At 39.9% G+C, this 20,334-nt stretch overlaps 1 protein-coding gene across 2 annotated transcripts in view; it reads right to left on the reverse strand.

Moving 5' to 3' along the window:
* The window catches only part of VCL (vinculin), a 123,862-nt gene that overhangs the window by 32,447 nt on the left and 71,081 nt on the right, over positions 1 to 20,334 (reverse strand). For both annotated transcript variants that reach the window (XM_006887515.1, XM_006887514.1), the window contains exons 5-10: positions 19,694 to 19,816; positions 17,912 to 18,072; positions 9,356 to 9,446; positions 8,191 to 8,338; positions 4,249 to 4,402; positions 3,287 to 3,462 (exon numbers count right to left, since the gene is read on the reverse strand). In XM_006887515.1, coding sequence (XP_006887577.1) covers positions 3,287 to 3,462; positions 4,249 to 4,402; positions 8,191 to 8,338; positions 9,356 to 9,446; positions 17,912 to 18,072; positions 19,694 to 19,816 — 853 coding nt within the window. The remainder of the gene's footprint in view (positions 1 to 3,286; positions 3,463 to 4,248; positions 4,403 to 8,190; positions 8,339 to 9,355; positions 9,447 to 17,911; positions 18,073 to 19,693; positions 19,817 to 20,334) is intronic.

The raw sequence follows: 20,334 nt of genomic DNA on the forward strand, positions 1-20,334 counted from the left end.
CTTTGACATCCTCCCACAACTCATCTGGTCTTCGCTCATTAGTGTTCAAGGCCTCAAACCCGTTCCTGAGATGATTCTGAAATTCAGGTGGTATGAAATCAAAGTCATATTTTGGCTGCTGTACATGTGATAATTAGTATGTATATGATAGCATGAGTGGCCTCATATATGAAGTGCTTTTATTACTCTTATCATAAATTAATTCTTCACCATTAAGAAACATTTAAGGAAGCTTATTGCATATATATGGACATGAGTGAGATCCTGAGAATACTACAGTCTCTGCCCTGTGAATATTTTAACTCTTTCACAATCCAAATATTCGAGATATAAATTTTTGTTGAAATCATATGTTTTCACTAGTGGAAAGCATGCTAACTCAAGAAGGATTTCAGAAATGTGTTACAAAATACAGATTTTTGCAACATTACATGAGACAAGCATTACATGCATGCCTCTGGCCTCAGGTAGAATTATATGGGAGCACACTTACTAATTATGTGGTACACATGTCCCTCTAGACTTGGGTAGGATTAATGGGACCCATATGTCCCTCTAGATTCCACACAGCCTTCTAGATTCCTGCATACAATTTGTTGTTGGGTACTGTTTAGTCAGAACCAACCAATAGCTGATCCTCCAGTGGGTTTTCAGAGGCAATTTTAATCCCATGAGAGAAGACTGTCCAACTTTTTCTTGTGGAGCAGCTGGTGAATTTGAACTGCTTACCTTTGGACTGCAGTGCAATTTCTTACCACTACGCCTATAAATGTGGTATTCACACAAACATGAACTTACATCCCTGGTTTGGGGGGGTGGGAGGGTGTCACTGAGTGAAGTCCAACTCAGAGTGACCACATACTGCATGTTTGAAGCTGTAAATCTTTATAGGGGAGACTATCTATCTTTCTCCCACAGAGCTGATAGAGTCAAACCACGAATCTTTTGGCTAGCTGCTGACACATTAGGTACTAAGCTACATGAACACCTGCAAATAGTGTTGTTATGTGCTGTTGAGTCACCTGCAACCCATGATGGCCCTGTGTACAGCGGCTCTGAAATCTGACCTGGTCTGAGCCTATCTCACTGATTCCGACACACCAAACCTCCCAATGCACCAGTTACTGTCTCAATTCATGTCATCTGGCATCTTCCTCTCCTACACCTTCCCCTCACCCTTCCTAGCATGAGTCACAAAACGGCAGCCATACAGCAGAAGCTCAGGAGCAAGGACCTCTCTCCCCCCAGTACTACCTCAGGAAAAAAATCTTTCCCTGAAGCTGGTACATGGGCTTTGGACTTAGATTGTGCTAAACACAAGACAGGCAATAGCGTGAGAGACCAGTAGCAGCGTGTGGTGCAACACCTCACAGAAATGACTTGCAGACTAAGCTATCATATCACAGGGTGGGTGGGGGGAGGGTGGGCTGAACCAAATAGGCAGAGTGCAAGGAATGCTGATGTAGCAGGGAAAGGGAAGAGACAAGACACACGTTCCTGGGTGGGTAGACAGCGAATGTATTGGTTATTTCTGTAAGGGAAGTGTTTTTCATCTGCTCTGTAAAATGCTTGTCTATCAGTTATTATTCTAAAACTAAGCATCCAAATTAAGAAAGGCTAGGAAGAAGGATTTGCCACGCACTTCTGAAATATATCAGGCCTTCAAAAACCCTATGTATAATAGAACACACTTAGAGTAGACTAACAGATATGGCAACTGAGGATTAGCCCTCAAATTTGGAAATATTGCATAGTTGATATTGTTGTTATATGCCGTCGAGTCGTTTGCGACTCATAGCAACCCTATGCATAACAGCCCTAAACCCTGCTCTATCCTGCGCCAACCGCACTGCCTCTGACACACCTAAGATTTCTTGCCCAGTAAAAAAGTTTAAAGGGTCAGATGATTTGCAAAATCACACCCTGAGAATGTATTCCCTCATTTAATGTTATAAAATGGTTCTTTTTGGTGAATGTCCATTTCTTATGTTCCAAATAGTCACACGGGTCCCGCCTGTACTGCAGGCACTGTCAAGTGGGCAGGCAGCTGCCCAATAAACCCCAGAGCAAGACAATGCGGCAGTGCTATATATCCTATCAACCATAATAGATTAAAAACTAAAAAAGAATGTAAATTGACCATGTGGCATCCACTTTCTAAACATGCCTCTGGAAACTCTATGAACTTAGTTATAGAAAGGCTTCAAGGCCTTTTGTTCACAGCGTCGCTATAACTCATGCTCGACTCAATGGTAATGAACAACAATATAAACAAAAGTAGATAATTATTTAGACAAGTAAATTTTTAAATTCTTAAATATTTTCTCACCTTAAGTAATTCAAGATTCTGGGTCTGAAGCAGTGATTCCTAAGTGGCTAAATGTAGGTAACGAATTTGTGCTGTTACCTAAGTTGGTCTGCTCCCACCAAATCACACTGCTCGACAGGTGTCTGCCCTCCCAGCCATTGCTGTCCTCTTAATCAACAGAAGACTTTGAAGAACTCTATAAAGCACCCCTTACTGGAAAACGGGCAGCAGTTCCCCAAGGAATAATATGAAATGAAGCATGCAAGTGACCTATAAGCAGAATCTCATAAGACACTGGTCAACTGGTTTCCGTGGAGATGGGATTTGAGGACTAAAGTAGGAAAGAGTTACTTTTTTCATCTTGTTCCCTCCCTTATGTGTATGTTTGTTTTTCTACTAGCATTATTGCTCTTTTTTCTTAAGAAGAAAAAGTACCCATTAAAAGAAGAAAGCAACATGTTTTGCCTCAAATAACCAAGTTCTTCTTGTTGTAGGCACCAGGAAAGTCTTTAGGAAAGGAAGCTTTCCTAAAAGAAAGTTGTTAGAGAAATAATCACCCAAGAAATGTAATCAGAGGATCTCTTATAACTGCTAACTTAAGAAAGAACACGGTAGGGAAGAAAGCATCTTCTTAAGTGAACCTCATCCACACCATGTCTTTTCATACCTAGTCACAGATATGATGAGGCAGGAAAAGTCCCAGCTTAGATATTTTCTAGATTCAAAAATGAGCTCTTAGCCTCACTTTCCTATTAATTTCAAACTATCAATAATTTCAAACTTTCAATCTAGCAATAAATTATTAGATTTCAGTTTGTCATAAGAGAGAATGCCTAACCCAGACATAGAATCACTCAAAATACAAGCAGGAGCGCCATTCATCCATCTGACTTATGGGAATTGACGCTTGTATGTGTTTTGGTTCAAGAAAAAGGGTACTGATTAGTTGAAGGATAATTTAAGGGATTAAATACATACTGTCTTCGTAGATCTGCTAATTTAGAAGTCAGAGCAGATATTTCTCCAAGGGAGCGAAGAATGTCATCTCTTTCTTTAGGATCATCACATAATTCTGCTATTTTCCGAGCTTCGGCCAAAGCTCCTCGAATCTGTTCTTCTCCTTCTGGTCCACCATTTGGATCAGCAAGCCAATTCTACCCAGACAGAAAAGGGGAAGAAATAAATGACCTAATGACAAACTGCCGTTTATTACACCTAACAAAGGCACCAGAAATAACCACAAGATACACCAGTGATCATTTTTACAATGCTATTGTTTACTATTTTATGTAATTTCTTAGCTCAGGTAAGGGCCTTTCATTTGAGTAAGAATTAGTTTCCCTGATTCATTAGAATAAAATACCTTCACAAGATTTGTTTGAACTCATGTTTGAATTAATCAGACTTTACTAATTGTGCAGTTTTTTTAAACATTTGCTGCTACTCAGGTTAAGTGCTTGAAAATAATTTTACACTGGGCTAGAATTGAAAAACTCAAACCTTTCAACATTACTTTTAATCAAATGGTGAGAATTTTGAGATAAGAGTTTTAATAGACTATAATCAGCACCAGAAACTAATATTCTTCTGGCACTCAATGGATTTACTCATAACTAATCAAAGTATTCAAAAATTTAAATCTTCACTTCAAAATATAAAAGCAATCTTTTAAGCCAGAGGTGACTGGGGAGATGTTAACACCGACAACTGCAGAGCATCAGTCATCGCCCAGAAACACCCATTATCCACCCACAGTCACTGACTAGGAAATAAATGACTCTTCCCTCTCTGTTTGGCAGCTTCCTCAACCCTGGAAAGAGACAGAGAGGAGAGAGAGAGAGAGCAAGGGACGAGAGAAGGGAGCAGGAGAAAAAGGATATTTATGGAGCAGCTCACTCTCTCTTTCATTTCTCCATCCCTCTTGACAATCACATCACTACCTGAGCAGCATCAATCTTCTTAGCGATGCTCTGCTTTGAGTTTGTCATTGCTTCCAGCTTCCGGGCTGCGTTCTCCACTTTGGCTGTGAGCACGTCCAGACCCTGGGACACCTGCTGGGCTTTCTGCATGGCCACCGGAGAGGCACCTTGTCCTCTGCACAAAACAGACACATGAGGGGGCCACTAGGTTTCTCACGGTACAATACGTGTCATTTTTGTTTACATGCCTGTCTTCTTTCCCTTCTTCCCCAGTAAATATGGGATTGCACAAGAAATCATGGAGGTAAAAAAGACATTTGAGCCATCAATTTTCTCCTTTGCTTTAAAAACTACACATTACCCTCATAGAATTGTGTAACCACTATGAAAGACCAAGTCTGCCAATCTTGATAATAATGATTCTCCTTGTAGTGGTGATTATACAATCAGATCTAAACTTCAGGGGAGAAATGAGCTTGTGTGCTTATTGCTTACTGAGGCCTCTGTTACCATAGTGACGTGGGCTTTAGAAACAGCCCTTCAGAATGTCTTATGTACGGGCAATCTACATCCCATACATCCCAATGAATACAAAGTATTTCAGGGGGCAGCATGTATGGTTAATGGAACTGAGCAGCACTGGGTTCCACTCTGACCCCATAATCTGTGGAGCTTTGGTTTCCTAACTTATAAAATGAGAGTTGGAAAGTAACAATATTGTCTTTCTCTTGGTTACCTAACAGAGTTTCTTTCAGCATCAATAAATATACTTGAAAACATTCAAGCAATAAAGCTCTACCAATACACAGCTGATAATTACAACTGAAACATAACCATCATTGTCACTATAATGAACCCAGTGTTGTTGGTATGTGCCACAGAGTCACAATCAACTCGGACCCTCCATCAGCTTTTCGCAGGCTATAAATCATACAGATGGAGAAAGTCCATCTTTCTCCTGTGGAGCAGCTGATGGATTCAAACTGTGTGTCTTTGAGTTAACATCTTAACTCCTTACCCACTAGGCCCTAATGAAACTAATAGTAATTTTTATATATCTGCCTTCTACTACTATGCAATCTAGAAATATAAAAACTAGTCAGTATCAAGGGAAAGCACATGGGTATGCCCTTGTTTACTGTCCAGTTCCTGAAGAACTTATTTCACCATGTTCCTCTCTGAGAAGTGTTGTGCTCCTACTACAAATATTGATATGAATTAGCATGGGTTTATTCTATGAAAGAGACTTTCCAAGTAGTAAGAAAGTAAGATCTGCCATCGAAGGTCAGATCTTTTCTATTCACCCAACTTGATAAATTCTGAGAGGGAGAAACATGACAATTTAGTAGGAAGACATAGCTGAGCAACCCTAATCTGAACTTTTTGCTGTAGGATGAACTCCAAGACATCTTTGTATCCCTTAGTATGGATGTTTATTTATTTCTCACTCCTCATTTTAAGATCCCCTCTATATTTCATCTGTAGCAATACATGAGAGGCAGTAAGTGCCACACATTGATATGTGGGCAAAGGGGTTCCTAGGTGGCAAAAAAATCTCACTTAGCTGTTAACTGAAAGGCTGGCCAGTTGAGTCTGGCCAAAGATACACAGAAGAGCCTGGTGATCTACTTCCAAAGGAGGGAAAATTAGCCACTAAAACCTGCCTGTGCTCAGTAGCACAGTGCTACTGAGATACACATGGCATCGTGGGTGGGGCCAAATCAACTCCATGGCAACAGGCCTGGGTGCAGGTACATGAGGGCACACAAAGCACTCCTGCATGTACCCGAGAGCTCCCTGGCCATGGCTGTGGTGGGGAACACGTCTCCAAAATGTGCTGTCATTCCATTCCTTTTTTTCCCTTCAAACTTAGTCATTCTTGAAACATTTCAGTATCAAAGGCAACTGCGAAAAAGAAAAATGTTTATGGATGGCAATTTTTCTCATTTAGAATAGAAAGGTCACTGAATCCTATATATATATATATTTACAGGTTTTAGAAAAACAAGTCAAAAAACACTGTTAGATTGAATATCGAGAAGAAGACTATCAAGGAAGAAATTATTACTGCTTTTCAGCCACTAAAATGTTAACTAGCTGAACATATTAAAGAAGGAAGATCAGGGAGATAGCTTTCTAATATTTCATCGTAAACAGATATTGCAGGCTCGATGTGAAGTGGGCCCATCGTTTCTCATCACTGTTCCTACCTTTTCTCTTCACAGATTAATGGTCGACCTCATCCAGCAACTACCTTATTCTCTCGCTTGTATTCATCTGTCTCTAAACACACAGAACTGTGGACTTGAGATTCCAAGTGAAAACTGTCTAACACACTGTGAAAAGGTTTCAGACAAAAGAGGCAGCAGTGAGAAAGGAGAAGAGCCAAGAGCCTTGTCAAACTCCCCTGGCATCTCGAATGGGAACAGAACTCCTTTTTGTCCTTTCTGCATAGTCCTTGTCATGCTCATGACGGGGGAGACTGCTCACAGCAGGAGGAAAAGGCTGGCCGAGGTCGCTGGGATCATGTTTATTTAAGCTGCTTCTTCTCCTCTTTAAGGTGGAGACTTTTAACCTGAAGCCTATGGAGAGCCCTGGGCCACAATGAGTCCATGAACCTCTGGACATGATACCTAATATTGTGCAGGCATGTTTATATGCATTCCTTTTGTACACATGTTAATAGTTTTCTATGAAAGCAATCTTGGTCCAAAATCGTTAAGATCAATCAACCTTTTAAAAACCTAATACTACTCAAGTCTATTATATTCATGCATTTGAATCTATGTGCAATGGTGTGTAATATTTTGAGGAGCATTTCTAAGCCCTGTTTGTGTATTCCAATTATTTCAAGATGTCTCGGGATATTTCCAAAAGAAATTCAACTTTGTCTGCATTAGTCTCATTATATCTGAATTGCTTAAAATGACCATATCATAAAATTTTATAAAAATGACAATCTTTCCTTATTAACTATGAATGAGCTCTAAAGAAAACTCTTATTATGATCAGAGTTTTTTTCAGAGCAAACTATGTATTTCTTTTTTTGGAAGAAAAATTCCCAAAATTCAATACCTCAAAACGGTGAAAAGGATGTAAAGGAATTATGTAACTATTAGGTTCATAGTAGAAAATAAATACTCTAGCACTATTTTACTCATTGCCATTGTACCACTGGCTGGCCCTCCCTGCCCCCAGTGGGTTTCCAACACCATAAATTGAATAGAAGGAGACCATCTATCTCTTTCCCACGGATCTGCTATGAACGTAAAGGCCAGTGAGGTATATGACCTTTGGGTTAGCAGTGCAACCCCCTACAGACTATGCCACCAGAGCCCCCTTACTCTAAAACTGTAAATGCTAAGACTTGAGACAGGTGAAAGTGGTGTAAAGGAATTATAAAATCAAATAATAATGATGAAACAGAAACTCAAAAGAGGCTGGGAACGGCCAAATTACAGGATAAATCTATTAAAATGATTTTAAAAACTATACATGAAATAACTTTAACAACTTTACACTCTGCATTCCTTTTTATCCATCCTTCCCTAAAGATACCTACTCAAGCCAAATTTCACCACTGCCCATTATTTTTCACATGCCTTAGCTACAAGGGAGCTCAACCCAAAGGAAAATGAATCTCCTCCTGTGACTCTGAAAACCAGCTCGAGAGTTACTAAGTCGGTTCTCGTTCCACAGCAAATAACAACAACATAGCTAGGAACTGAAAAAAAACAAGTTTATATTTCAATTTCCAGTTGCAGAAAGTTTCAACTTTATTGCAGAGTATTTTTCATATTTTAAGGCTTTCAACAAAGGAGAAGTTAGCCTCTATGTTAAAACACAATCTCTCAGCCAAAAAAGATAATTCTGTAAAGGTGGCAGAAATGTGCTTCCTGAACCACCCATTAAGAGTGAGATCATATTGTCCCACCTGCTCCTTTCAGAGCAGGACCACCTTACCTGGCGCGGAGGTCAGCCACCTGGTCCGTCATCTGCCCCAGCATCTTGCAGGTACCCAGGATTTCCCTGCGCTCCTTGCCCGCACAGAGTTCACCAACTTTTCCAGCCTCATCCAAGATCTGTCTGATGGCCTGCTCACCGGCATCGCCTAAAATGAAGAGATATTCAATATCTACATGGTTGACACATCAATTATTTAACGAGGATACTTTACAAGTCATTTCATTCATGAAGGGATGGATGGTTTTAAAGGACAAGTGGACAGAAGGCAATGTATCTGATAGCTAACAGCCGTGAAGCCCTTACAAACATAAGGTGAGGTTTCAACCACGGACATTGCTAACAAAGATACCAGAGCCATGTCTATCGGGAGTTGCTAAGAAGCTTGTGGTAAGATTGTACATGATGGAAACATACTCTTAACAATTTAATAGTACTTAGCACCTTCAACTTTTCTTTCCTCATTCATTCAAGTAGAAATCTAACATTAAATAAATATTAGATTAGAAGATCCATAAAGTCTAGCTCAATAATCTATTTTGGGCTTATAGTTATATAGTCCATTTTGCTTCCCCATTCTTATTGGTATTGTCGTTTAATCTGCTTAATGAAGTAGTCTGTTGGCATAAATGGAAATCTGCCCAATGGAAATGATACGAGAAGAGCTGTTATTCAAAAGCACTGCCTTCCAATTCAGGGAAGGAGTGGACCGTTCTTTCTATAAAGTGTACCCAGCTCACCTTGGTACATTTCTCTATGATGAGATGATACCATCTAAGCCCTTCTATCCTTATAAGGCCTGGTAATGCTTCATGTAGTTAAAATTTTCAGAGAATGAGTATATTCTAAAATGTTACAAAAGCTATCTCATGATTGTTTTGTTATTATGTGCCATCAAGTTGCCTTTGATTCATAGCGACACTATGTACATCAGCTCTAAACCGTACTCTGTATTGAGCCTGTCTCACTCTTTCACCCACTTAACTCCATCACTCCAGTTACTTTGTCAATCTATCACATCCAGGGTCTCCCTCTCTTGTGCTTAGGAGATTACAAAAGAATTCCTTTCGTGCATCTTTCTTTCCTTTCTTCCCTTCCTTCTGACTCCTGCTCTTATTCAATTTGCTCTGTCTGTAACTTTTTGCTGTGACATGAGAAGGGTTACCTGGGGAGGCGCTGGGGTCACGGAGCCAGCCCTTGGCCTGGTTCAGTTTGGAGTCTATGGATGCCAGTGCTCTCTTCATGGCTTCTGTGTCCTTGGAAAAGAAATTCCCACAAAGATATTTCTTTTCATTTTGCAAAAACTGAGATATCATGACACAGAGTAAGACAGAGAAGGAGTTACAGCATTAACACACAATAGTCCTACAACAGCTTTCAAAATATTCACAACTCTCTATTTCTGTCAAAATGCAGCATCTTGCATGCAAATCTTTGGTTAATTCTATTTTGTTTCTTGGTGTCCCTGCTGCTAAAACTATAAAAACTGCTAAAATTTCTCAAACCAAAAGATGTTTAACATCTCCAGCAGGAAAAAGCCCCGTTATCACATGCTTCATTATCAGCCTCTCCACCAGTCAACACTCATCTCCGCAGCCCGCTGAAGCACGAGCCCCAGGAAGCCTCATTAGTACATGGCACCACAAATCACAGCTCTTCTACATCTTGTTTTGAAATACACACACACGTTGGATGATATTTCATTATATTTAATTAATCTGAAAAGCTCTGAATTACTGGTTGGAAAAAAATTTGACAGTGTTAATCTAGAAATGTATCTTAAATTCTACAACTAAATTGCTAAATACAACCACAATTCTTTTAAAGTGTTTTTTCTAGCCTTCCCTCCTCATGCTTAGTCTCCTTACAATCTGTGACCTGGAAGAAGGAGCAGGAGAAATAAATGGGTTTCAGTTTACTGTTAAAAGCAGTGCTCTTGATGACAGCTGTGAACCCTTTATCTTGCAGGATACAGCACGGCAAGTGGTCCAACAGGCTCCTCATTAAAAGGAAAAAAACTTAACAAAACTTTTTTAAACATAGAAAAATGCAGTGAACAATATAGAAATTGCCCTACTATTTATCCTCAGAATTAAGGGAATGGTCGTCTCATGTATCTGTAACATTTTCAAGTAAACTCACTTCCCTCTTACTTTAGGAAACTGGTTCTGACAGACTTCAATCCATCAACAGGAAATTAATCTCTGAAGAGGTAAGTAATGATTTAAATCCCTCTGGATATCCTCAACTGCAGGACTCAGCTTCTTAAAGGTGCTGTACCACCAATTTTCCACACGGGGGCACCATGAGCATCCTCACTTTCAATTCAATCAAGACAGGCGTTAGGAGCACGCTTTGATAGGTCTCAAACCAACAGCCTGAACCTGCTTTTGCAATTCAAATGATAGTACCGTCAGCTTTGGGGGTTCTTATCCCAACAGATACAGATTATTCCCCTACTGTAACCTTGATGTAAGGAGTCCTGGTGGCATAGTGCATTGCATGTTTGTTTGCTAACCAAAACAGTCAGCAGTTCAAATCCACCAGTCAATCCAAGGGAGGAAGATGAGGTCATCTCCTCTCAAAAAGATAAACAATCTCAAAAACCCAACTGAATGACAGAAGTAAATTCGATCTTGAGTTTGTTGTCTTCGACTCTCTTTATATCAGATGAAACTCAAAAGTTTTGTCTTTAACCAAAAAGAGTTGCTAAACATCCTATACTAGCCCAGAAGAGTCAGTAAATTAGTCTTGCTAACTCTGGATGTGGTTAATTCTGTCCAGAAAAGAAATGCTAGATATAAAATGCATAATCCTTAAAAGTCTGAAAGACTGCCTGTATTCTCCACTGCCCCAAAATGATCTGAAACATAACGGAAATACTGACTTTGCCCGATTCAGTAATCTCACCATTTCTCCCCCTCCCAAATGGTCACTGAATTGCAAGGAAAGAATGTGATTCTCAGAAAGTGAGTCATTTACCCGAGTGGGTGTTATGACAACATCAAGAAGTTAAAATGAAGAGATAGTCATTTGCTCCAAAAAGAATCATCAACAAAGCTGGACAGAAACTGTGTTTTAACACTGGGAATTTTAATACCAAAGTTTTTAATAGCTTTTTCATTCAGATTTTGGTATTAAAAAAAAAAAAAGATAATGCTAGAGATTTAACACAGTCCCTGAAAACCCTCTGTTGGATTGCTATTGTTTCCTGAGTGAATAAAACAATGTTATGGGCTGAAATGCACCTCCAAAAAACTTTTCTGAATCCTAACTCCTATACCTGCAGGTTATAATCCTATGTGTGAGAATGGGTTTTCTTTGTTATGTTAATGAGGCAGTATTAGTTTAGATTGTGTTTTTAAGACAAACTCTTTGGGGATATAAAGAGAGCAAATTGAGCAAGCAAGCATAGAAGCAGGAAGACAGATTCTTCACAACGTGGGATCTCCAAGGAGCCAAGAATCTGCCTTCACAGAGACAAGGGATTCTCCTGGAGACAGAACTGCTGCTGAATCCAGACTTTGAGTCTCCTAAACTGTGAGAAATGTGTCTGTTAAAGCCACCCACTAGTATCTCTGTTACAGCAGAACTAGGCAACCAAGGCAGGGGGTCATAAAGAAATCATTTCAAAAGGATCTGTTTCAATGACAAATCTGAAAAAAGGAAGTATCTGTAGAACCAAGGATCTTGATCCCTAAGATACTTCCTTGGAATAGAAGTCTTTATCACAGTTTAACAGTACACTATTTGTAAGTGTAAGGAGTCAAACTAACAATGTATATGATATAAGCAAATTCATTCACTGAGGGACCAGGAAGAGAACAAGTAGATTTTCAGAAATATTCGTAAAAGGTAAATCAACACACAACACCAAACTTTTGAGTAAACACGTTCATGTAATCTTAACAGTCCCAAGTACAGTCTGGCTATGAAATATAATAAAAAATGACACTTGCACCCTTCAGTACTTTGTCTACAAATTTTAAAATTCAGAAAACAAAGAAAGTCTCTACTGATCTCTTACGTGGTATGGTATTTTCAAAGTGAGTAGGTTTGGACAGTTGATGGGGACTGGTCCCCTCATGTACTCCCTTTTTTACCATAAAACTTATGAGTTCAATTTTAATTGAACAAACTGCAGTGCCTTGGCACTCTCTCCCACATTCCAAAAGGTACAGCTTCAAAGAACCCCTTTTTTAATGCTTTCCCAGGAACAAAAACATTCTTAAATTTTAATATAGATTTAAGTCTCAGGAACACCTGCAATTAACACCCATTCCTCCTCTGGCCATGGAGAAGGCCTACAGTCTGAGAAGGAGCAGCCCAGGCTCTAGAACACAATGGATGGGGAGCAAAGACAAAGACACCTCTTTTTCACTTTTCAGTTTCTTGTTTTCTGTTCCTCCTTCCACTAACACCTCTCCAACTCAATTGCATCCTTTTCCTGATCACAGTTTCACCTCCAAATCAATTTGTTTCTGAAAACAATAAATTAGACAGTTTTCTTTCAAAACCTTTTTTTTTCTTTTTCCTGTATTATTTTTACATGTACCATCAATTCAGATCTGACTGGTACAGGAGGAGATTGCCCCTCCTTCTCCAGCAGAGCATCTGGTGGATTTGAACCACGTACCTCTGGGATTGCAGTGCAGCGTCTTGCCACTAGGCCACCAGAGCTCCCCTGTTTCAAAACCTTCTTACAACAGTTGGACAAATTTTCAGAATGAAAACGTCAGTTCCTTCACTACTGTGGGCATTTCTCCCTTTGCAGGATTTTAAGACAACAGCAACAAACACCAACACACAAAAATAACCAGTTGTTGTCAAGTCGATGCCAGTGCAGGATACCTCACGTGTTTCACGGTACCATTCCACTCTGTAACGGTGTTACTGGGTGTGGCCTTCAGAAGTGGGTCATCAGCTTTCTCTGAGGTGCCTCAGAGTGGATATGAGCCATCAACCTTCTGGTTAACAGCTAAGCACTAAGCCAGATAAAAGTATAAATGCCTAAGTCAACTGTCACACAAACTCACAGGAGAAATATTTTAACTAAGCTTTTAGTACTAAGCTGCTAAAATAAAGCATCAAAAGATTGATAAAAGGCTCACACACAACCCTTTTCAAAACGAAATCAAAATCAACCATGAAATCCCAGTGGTCTACATTAAGAGACAGTATTAAAGGGCTGCACGCTGGAACCACAATTTCCCTTCTTTGTTAATCTTTTTTGCAAGTCATCTGAGTCAAGTTACCGCCTCTCTAAACACCACTCGCCTGGAACCACAGCAGGCTGAGACCCATGGCAGGAACAAATGCTGAATAAGTGGATCCAATGACTCAAAGTGCAGAGAGTCACCAATGCCTATGTGGAGTTCAAAATTCTTAGTAATGAAATACTTTTACATTTTTTCCTTACTTCCTCTTAATTCTTCATATGTACCAAGACTTAAGTAACACAAATACAAAAATTATTACTAAAATTTATAGAAAATTCTAAATACAGAGTACTAAACTTACAAAGGTTAGAATGCAGTTGTTCAACTCAGAAATTTTTTTGTTTAATAGGGCATAGCCAGAAAAGTGCTAAATTAATTTTTATGGTCATTTTAAAATGATTCTTGATTGAAAGATAGGGCAGTGTTTTATTATTTTTTCAAACTACAAACGTGTTATCTGAATAGAAAAGGAAAAGTCACTCTCTAATTTTTATTCTGACTCTTTAAAACTTTACTTGGTAAAATGCACTTGACCAAATTTTTTTCCCCTCTTACTTTTCTAGAGGAAAACTTTCTAGAAGAAAACTGCACCAATGGTGAAGTATGAAACAAGTACTTTACGGCCAAGTTAGGTCTTTACTGTTGTTACGTGCCGTTGAGTCAGAACTGACGTGTAGTTGACTTTCCAGCAGATTTTCAGAAGCTATAAACTGCATGGGAGATTGTTCATCTTCCTCTCATGAAGCAGTTGGTAGATTCAAACTATGTGCCTTGGGCTGGCAGTGCAGCCCCTTACCCTCAAAGCGACCAGTGCTCACTATTCCCAATTCTCTATTGAGAGGCAAAAGCAGGTGGAAAATACTATACGTATTAAATAGAAGGGGGAAAATGCATCTTGTGACTAAATTGAACAAATAATCAAAGTTCTCACCACCAGTTACTATTTTCAAGGTAATTTTTTTTTCAATTAAATACTTTTGCCTTTGAATTGTGGTGTTGACATAGAGTACTGAATGTTCCACTGCAAAAAGACATTATGCTGGGAAAGGTAGAGAGAGGGTCAGCGAAAGAGAGGAAGACCCTCAATCAGATGGATTGACACAGTGGCTCTAACAGTGGATAGGAGCCTGTCAGAGATGGTGAGGATGGGACACAACAGGGCAAAGTTCTGATCTGTTGCTTGTAGGGGTGCTATGAGTCATAAGTGACTCATAGCAATTAACAACAATTAATATTTCTGCCCCTGAAAACACCGTTAGGAAGTGGGGCAACGTGGAATACATGGGGACAAGATTGGAAGTTAAGACTTACAATCTACATCTTATTATACAGCATTTTTCTTTTTTTAACCAGGTAATATATTACAAACACAAAATTAGGTTAAAAAAGAAACATTTCTTGCCTACCCTGATGTTATTATGTATCTGGGTTTTTGTGTTTGTGTGAATTAATATATTTTGCTTTCTTTCATTCTTGACAAAATTTTGCAGCATCAAAACAATCTGGTTCCTTCAAATCAGCGTAACACTGAACAGCTACAAAACTGTACACAGTATGCTGTTGTTTTGTTGTTAATGTGCCATAAAATTACCTGAGACTCATGGTGACCCTAGGTATACTAGCGCTAAACCCTGCCCTATCCTGAGCCAATCTCACCACCTCTGAGAAATCTAATCACATTTCTCCAGTCACTAAGTCAATCCATCTCATCCTGTGTCTTCCTCTCTTACACCATCCCTCTTTCCAAGCATGATGTCCCTCTCCAAGGACTGGTCCCTCCAGGCCACGTGCCCAAAGTATGTCAGACAGATTCAAAATCCTTGCCTCCAGTGTGTAGCCAGGTTTCACCCTTTCCAGGACAATCCTGTTTGTTCTCCTAATAATCCACAGTATGTTCAACACTCTTCCCCAGCACCACACTCAAAGTACACAGTATAGACCAAGTCTATTTCCCTTACAAATTCCCCCAAGAACCTAATCTTACTCCTAAAAATGGCAACTGCTTTTAAAAAAAAAACCCAGCAGCAGCAGCAGCTCTTAAGGGTACTTGCAAAAAAAAAAAGGGGGGGGGGAGGTACTTGTACAAGCCAAAGCTCAGAAATACCATGGACTAAATGATGACTTACCCCCTCTAAAAACACTGAATGATTAAGGCTCAATGCCTGTTCCTCCTCACTACCCATTCTCATTTGCAAAAACTTAAGCAAAGAGGCTAGCTCAGGGGACATGAGGTCATAGAGAACAATGGCTGATTCACTGCAGACAGAAGAGCATGCAGTGAGCTATTAAGTGAAGTTAGAAAACTCTTCAGCTACATCTTTTGTATTCTAAGCCTAGGATTATAATGGACAGATTCCTCCCTGAATATCTCTGACCACTCCTCCCTCCCTTTTCTTCTGGCTTAGAACCTTGATGACAGATACACAAAAGTAAAATTCAAGAGCATTCTCAAGAGACCATCTGCAGAGCAAATCCAGACATGACATCGATCAGAAACATCCTTTCCTGAGCAAGCTCATCCCTCAAATGAAGTCAGTGGGAATGGTCAGGCCAAAGCAATTCTCTGGAGCCTGCTCTAGAGATGAAAGGATGCACCAAATATAAAAGTATGAGGTCTCACAGCAATGATTTTCCTTTTGTTTTCCCCCAGAGAAAAAGCTCTATTAGAGGCCGAGTCCACCAGCCTGCTCAGCACAGCCTGAGTCCCACGGTCACCCTCATTCTGATATGGAGTGAGGCAGTGTCACACACTAGCACGCGAAACAAGGCACAGCACACAGCACAAAACTCTCGCAGACATGCTTGTTCTCTGTTTAAGCAAAACAAAACTATAGGGCAAGGGAAAGCTTACCTTCTAAATGTGAGAAAAAAGAGAATAAAACAAACAAGAGAACAACAACAAAAAAGATGCATAAAGAAGTCTTAACAGGAAAGTAAAAGTTGTCAAGTGTGCAAAAGAATTAACATCAAAGACTTAAGGCTTTACCACATAGATTTAAAATTGTTTTAGAGCTATTTCAAGAACTGTCAACAAGAAGATGTTTCTGTAAACAAACTGTGGTTAAGACACACTTGACTAATTCATTCTGCACAGGTAGGTATTTGGGTTGCCTTTCTAAGAAACGTGAAGGAGGGCTGCCCTGATCAGGCTCCAACCTTGCCCTTACCTTGTAGGCTTCCAAGGTAAAAACAGAGCCCTACTAAACACCTAATGGAAGTCACATTAGAAAACCTAGTGCTGACTGCTCGGTGGCATTCCAGTCTCTAGGTTACATACGGGGAAGACAGATCGGGGAGACTGTGTTCACACGACTGCCTTCATCTTGGGCTCCTACATAAGGAAAGTGTCAACCTGAATTTTCAGGCCTGGAAACTTCTAGGGAGAAGCCCACCAGGAGCAGAAATAACGCTATTGCTAACAGGCTCTACAAGACATCCCTCCACTCACCCTGAAGTGTCCAGGAAGAGATGCTAGGCAGAGAAAGGGCAATTCTCAAACTAACTGATGAATACTGAAAACTGGTATTTTAATTAAGATTTCCTCAGGGAGTCAGAGAAGGGAGCCTCATGATAAATGATGAATGTGAAAACAAATACTTTGCTTTTCTTAATGTGGACTAAAATTCAAAAATATAAAAAAAGCCAGGCTTGCTGCTTTAATAGAAACCAGTAGAACCCTTGAGCCTATAGCCATTAGGCACACTTTGATCCTGGAACAAAACACCATGGCTCAATGTTCAAACAGATAGGCCTAGAAGGGGACCAGGAGTACCAGGGAGGCACTGAGTCCTTAGCATAACCAACCAAATAGGTTCAAAGAGCAGCCTCTGACCAGGAAGGATGCCCTGAAGGCAGGGGTAGATTTAAAGGATTTGTGGAAAGGTGAACTACAGAGAGGATGGGGTGGGAAAAGTGTGAACAACTTATGTATACTGTAATTAATGTTAGGAAACAAAATGTGTATGAAAACCAATTCACTTTGTATACTTTCACTCAAATTATAATTAAAAAGAAATTAAGCTATTAAAAAAATGTTATCCTTACAGAAAAATGGGATGACTTGAGGGGCACATCTAAAAATGCCCTAGAGTTCCATCTGGAGATTTCTCTGCCTCGAAGACCGCTGAGGAAAAATTTTTCATACAGCTCAGGAAGTCACAGAGGTCTTCTGTATCTAAACTAGTCATCTGGCAACAACCACCCACAGATAAGTCAGGGCTCACTGGTCCTGCTTTCAATAAGAAGAACAGGTTCCACACCCCAAGTCCTCCACTGGCCAAACCACAGAGACTCCAGCCTGAAGGGAAAACCACACCGTTGGTCTTCAACCAACACTCACTCCACATGCCTATCTGATCTACTTTAGCAAGAAAGGAGATTTACAAAGGCAATAAAAGTAAAGAAGAAATTCGTTCTGTAATATTCAAGTTGTTCTATGCTACACACATTAGGGCAGGAACCTGAACCTCTGGGATTCCACTCATTTATCCTCCGACACTCACCTTGCTGGCCCAGGCATCTTCATCCCAAGAAGTAAGTTGTAATACACGAATGATCTCGTTAATTTCAGCACTCATCTTTTCTACGGTGAAGTTGCGATTTTTCAAAGCTTCTTCTATTCCTTGGTTTTTTGAATTTTTAGTTGTCACAAAAATCTTCATAGCTATAAAAATAAATTATGGAACACACTAAACTTGAGATTTAATCTTTCAGTATAACATGAGATGCGCTGTCCCTGCTTTGAATGCATGCCTGGGTTTCAAGTGTTCCTAAGGGAGTGGCGTAAAGAAATACCCAAAGGTGAGCTTCTGTGGTTTTTAAATCCACCAGTTGCTCCACATAAGAAAGGTGCGTAGTTTCTTCCATGAGATTTACAGCTTTGGAAATCCACTGGATGGTCAAGTATGAGTCATAATTGACTCAACAACAAAGAGGACACCAAACAAATATAGCTAAGCTTGTCAGTAATGCTCCACTACGAACAAAACATCCTGGTAAAGAAAATACAAGGTAAAAAAAATAACATAAAACAAGATTAGGGAACTAATTCAACATGAATGTACTGATGACTGAGAATCACAAAGAACAATCTTAATTATCATGGTGGTCCAACCACTGACTCCATGTAATGAAAATCCACTGGAATAAAAAAAATAATCGGTAACTGTGCCTGGTCCATCCTGCTGCTCCAATCCCAGGATTCCAAGACGGGGAATTTATCTTCCAGGTTACAGAATAATTCAAACTTTAGACATAATTCACCACTTTCCTGACTTCCCCAAGTCAGAAACTGGCCTCAAAATACATTTTCATAGTGATGATAGGGTTCCAGTTACAAAATTTTATTCTCTAATTCATGTAAGGACTTTCTGAATTCTACATTCCTATCTTCCTTTTGAGCTACTATCTTAAAAGCTAAAGGAAGTAAACAGTAGCAGGGAGTCACAGTGACTTCAAAAATTCTGAAAAGAAGACTGCCCTTAGAGAATAATGCAAATTCTTCACCTACAGCTTGAGAACGTGTATAAACCAGGAGGTGCTACACACACACACCCCAAATGCTCAATAAATGCACCTGATACTCTTTTACTAGTTGTGCAAGAAGCCACTGTGTCTGCATTGCTGGGGGCTCTGCCCAGTGGGAGCATGGTCCCTGCTGGTGGCTGCAGAACAGATCCAGTCAATAACACAGACAACAATTCAATGGCTTTCAGGTAAAACTATGTTAACTGAAGGCTATAAAGGGCTCTCATTCACTTCTTTGTCACAATACTCAGTAACATCTGTGCCAACTTCTAAGAGTTTTCTAAAATAAAGACATCAAAAGTCATACATCTAAGACTAGAGTTTCTAGTGGCAATCCCACTTCCCCAGAAGAGGATCTATTAGAGCTTCTGACAGAACAGGGCCACAGAATGCAAGCTTCAAGCACAGAACAAGAAAGATGAATGCTGGTTCTCAGTCCACTGGCCACAGGTTTATCTTAGTTTTTACCCGGGCTAAAAGACACACAAGGGCTTGCCTGGTGTACTGCTAACCCAAAGGTGGAACCTCTCTGATGGTTCCAATCCACCAACGGCTCCACAGGAGAAACATGGGCAATCTGCAACTTACAGCCTCAGAAAACCCGCAGGAGGGTCACCTGTGAGTTGGTTGTGACTCGATGGTAATTAAATTTGAGTTTGTTGAACAGACATGTAATAAAGAAGCAAAAGAGCATTAGCCCTGAAGTTAGAGAATGTTAATGTTCTCTTCTTGCAAAGTACAGCAGAGGCTGAGGCTACCTGAAATGAGAACAGGCAGCAGCTCTTTGACAGTGTTCATGGAGTTCACCAGCATCACACGGTGTTCCTGGTGTGTGAGCTCCTGCTGTCGCTCGTCAATCATCTTGGCCATCTTCGTCATTCCTGCGGGAAGGGACACAGGAGCACGGTGAGGCCTGTGACAATCAGGCTCCGGCACGCCTCACCTAAATCTGCTCTGGAAGTGCAAACTGTCTTTATTTACTTGGTAGACACCATCACAGTTCTAACATGCATAATACGAGGGGTTTTATTCTGGATTGTTGTGGCTTAACACAATTTTCATCTTTTCAACAAAATAAATTTATTCAATGTAAATCCTCAATGGGATATGCACTTGAGATTTGATTTAATATATCCACAATGGATAAATATTGAAATAAATGTACTTTTATAAAAAATAAATGCATAAGCCAGGAGAAAAAGAACTACTTGCCAGGATACCACGGGTACAGGTTTAGTGCCACAGTTTAAGGCACAGTTTAAGCTTACACTGTGTAAGAATCCCTCATGTGAATCGAGTACTAAGAATCTGGTGGCTGGAAAAAAGTCTTTTAAGAATTGCAATGATGTATTCTGTTTTCATCTTCCTATTTCTTCTGTACTTTCCAATTTGTCCAAAA

The sequence above is a fragment of the Elephantulus edwardii genome, unplaced genomic scaffold (assembly GCF_000299155.1).
Source record: "Elephantulus edwardii isolate Elephantulus edwardi_28Jun2011 unplaced genomic scaffold, EleEdw1.0 scaffold00058, whole genome shotgun sequence".
Lineage (NCBI taxonomy): Eukaryota > Metazoa > Chordata > Mammalia > Macroscelidea > Macroscelididae > Elephantulus > Elephantulus edwardii.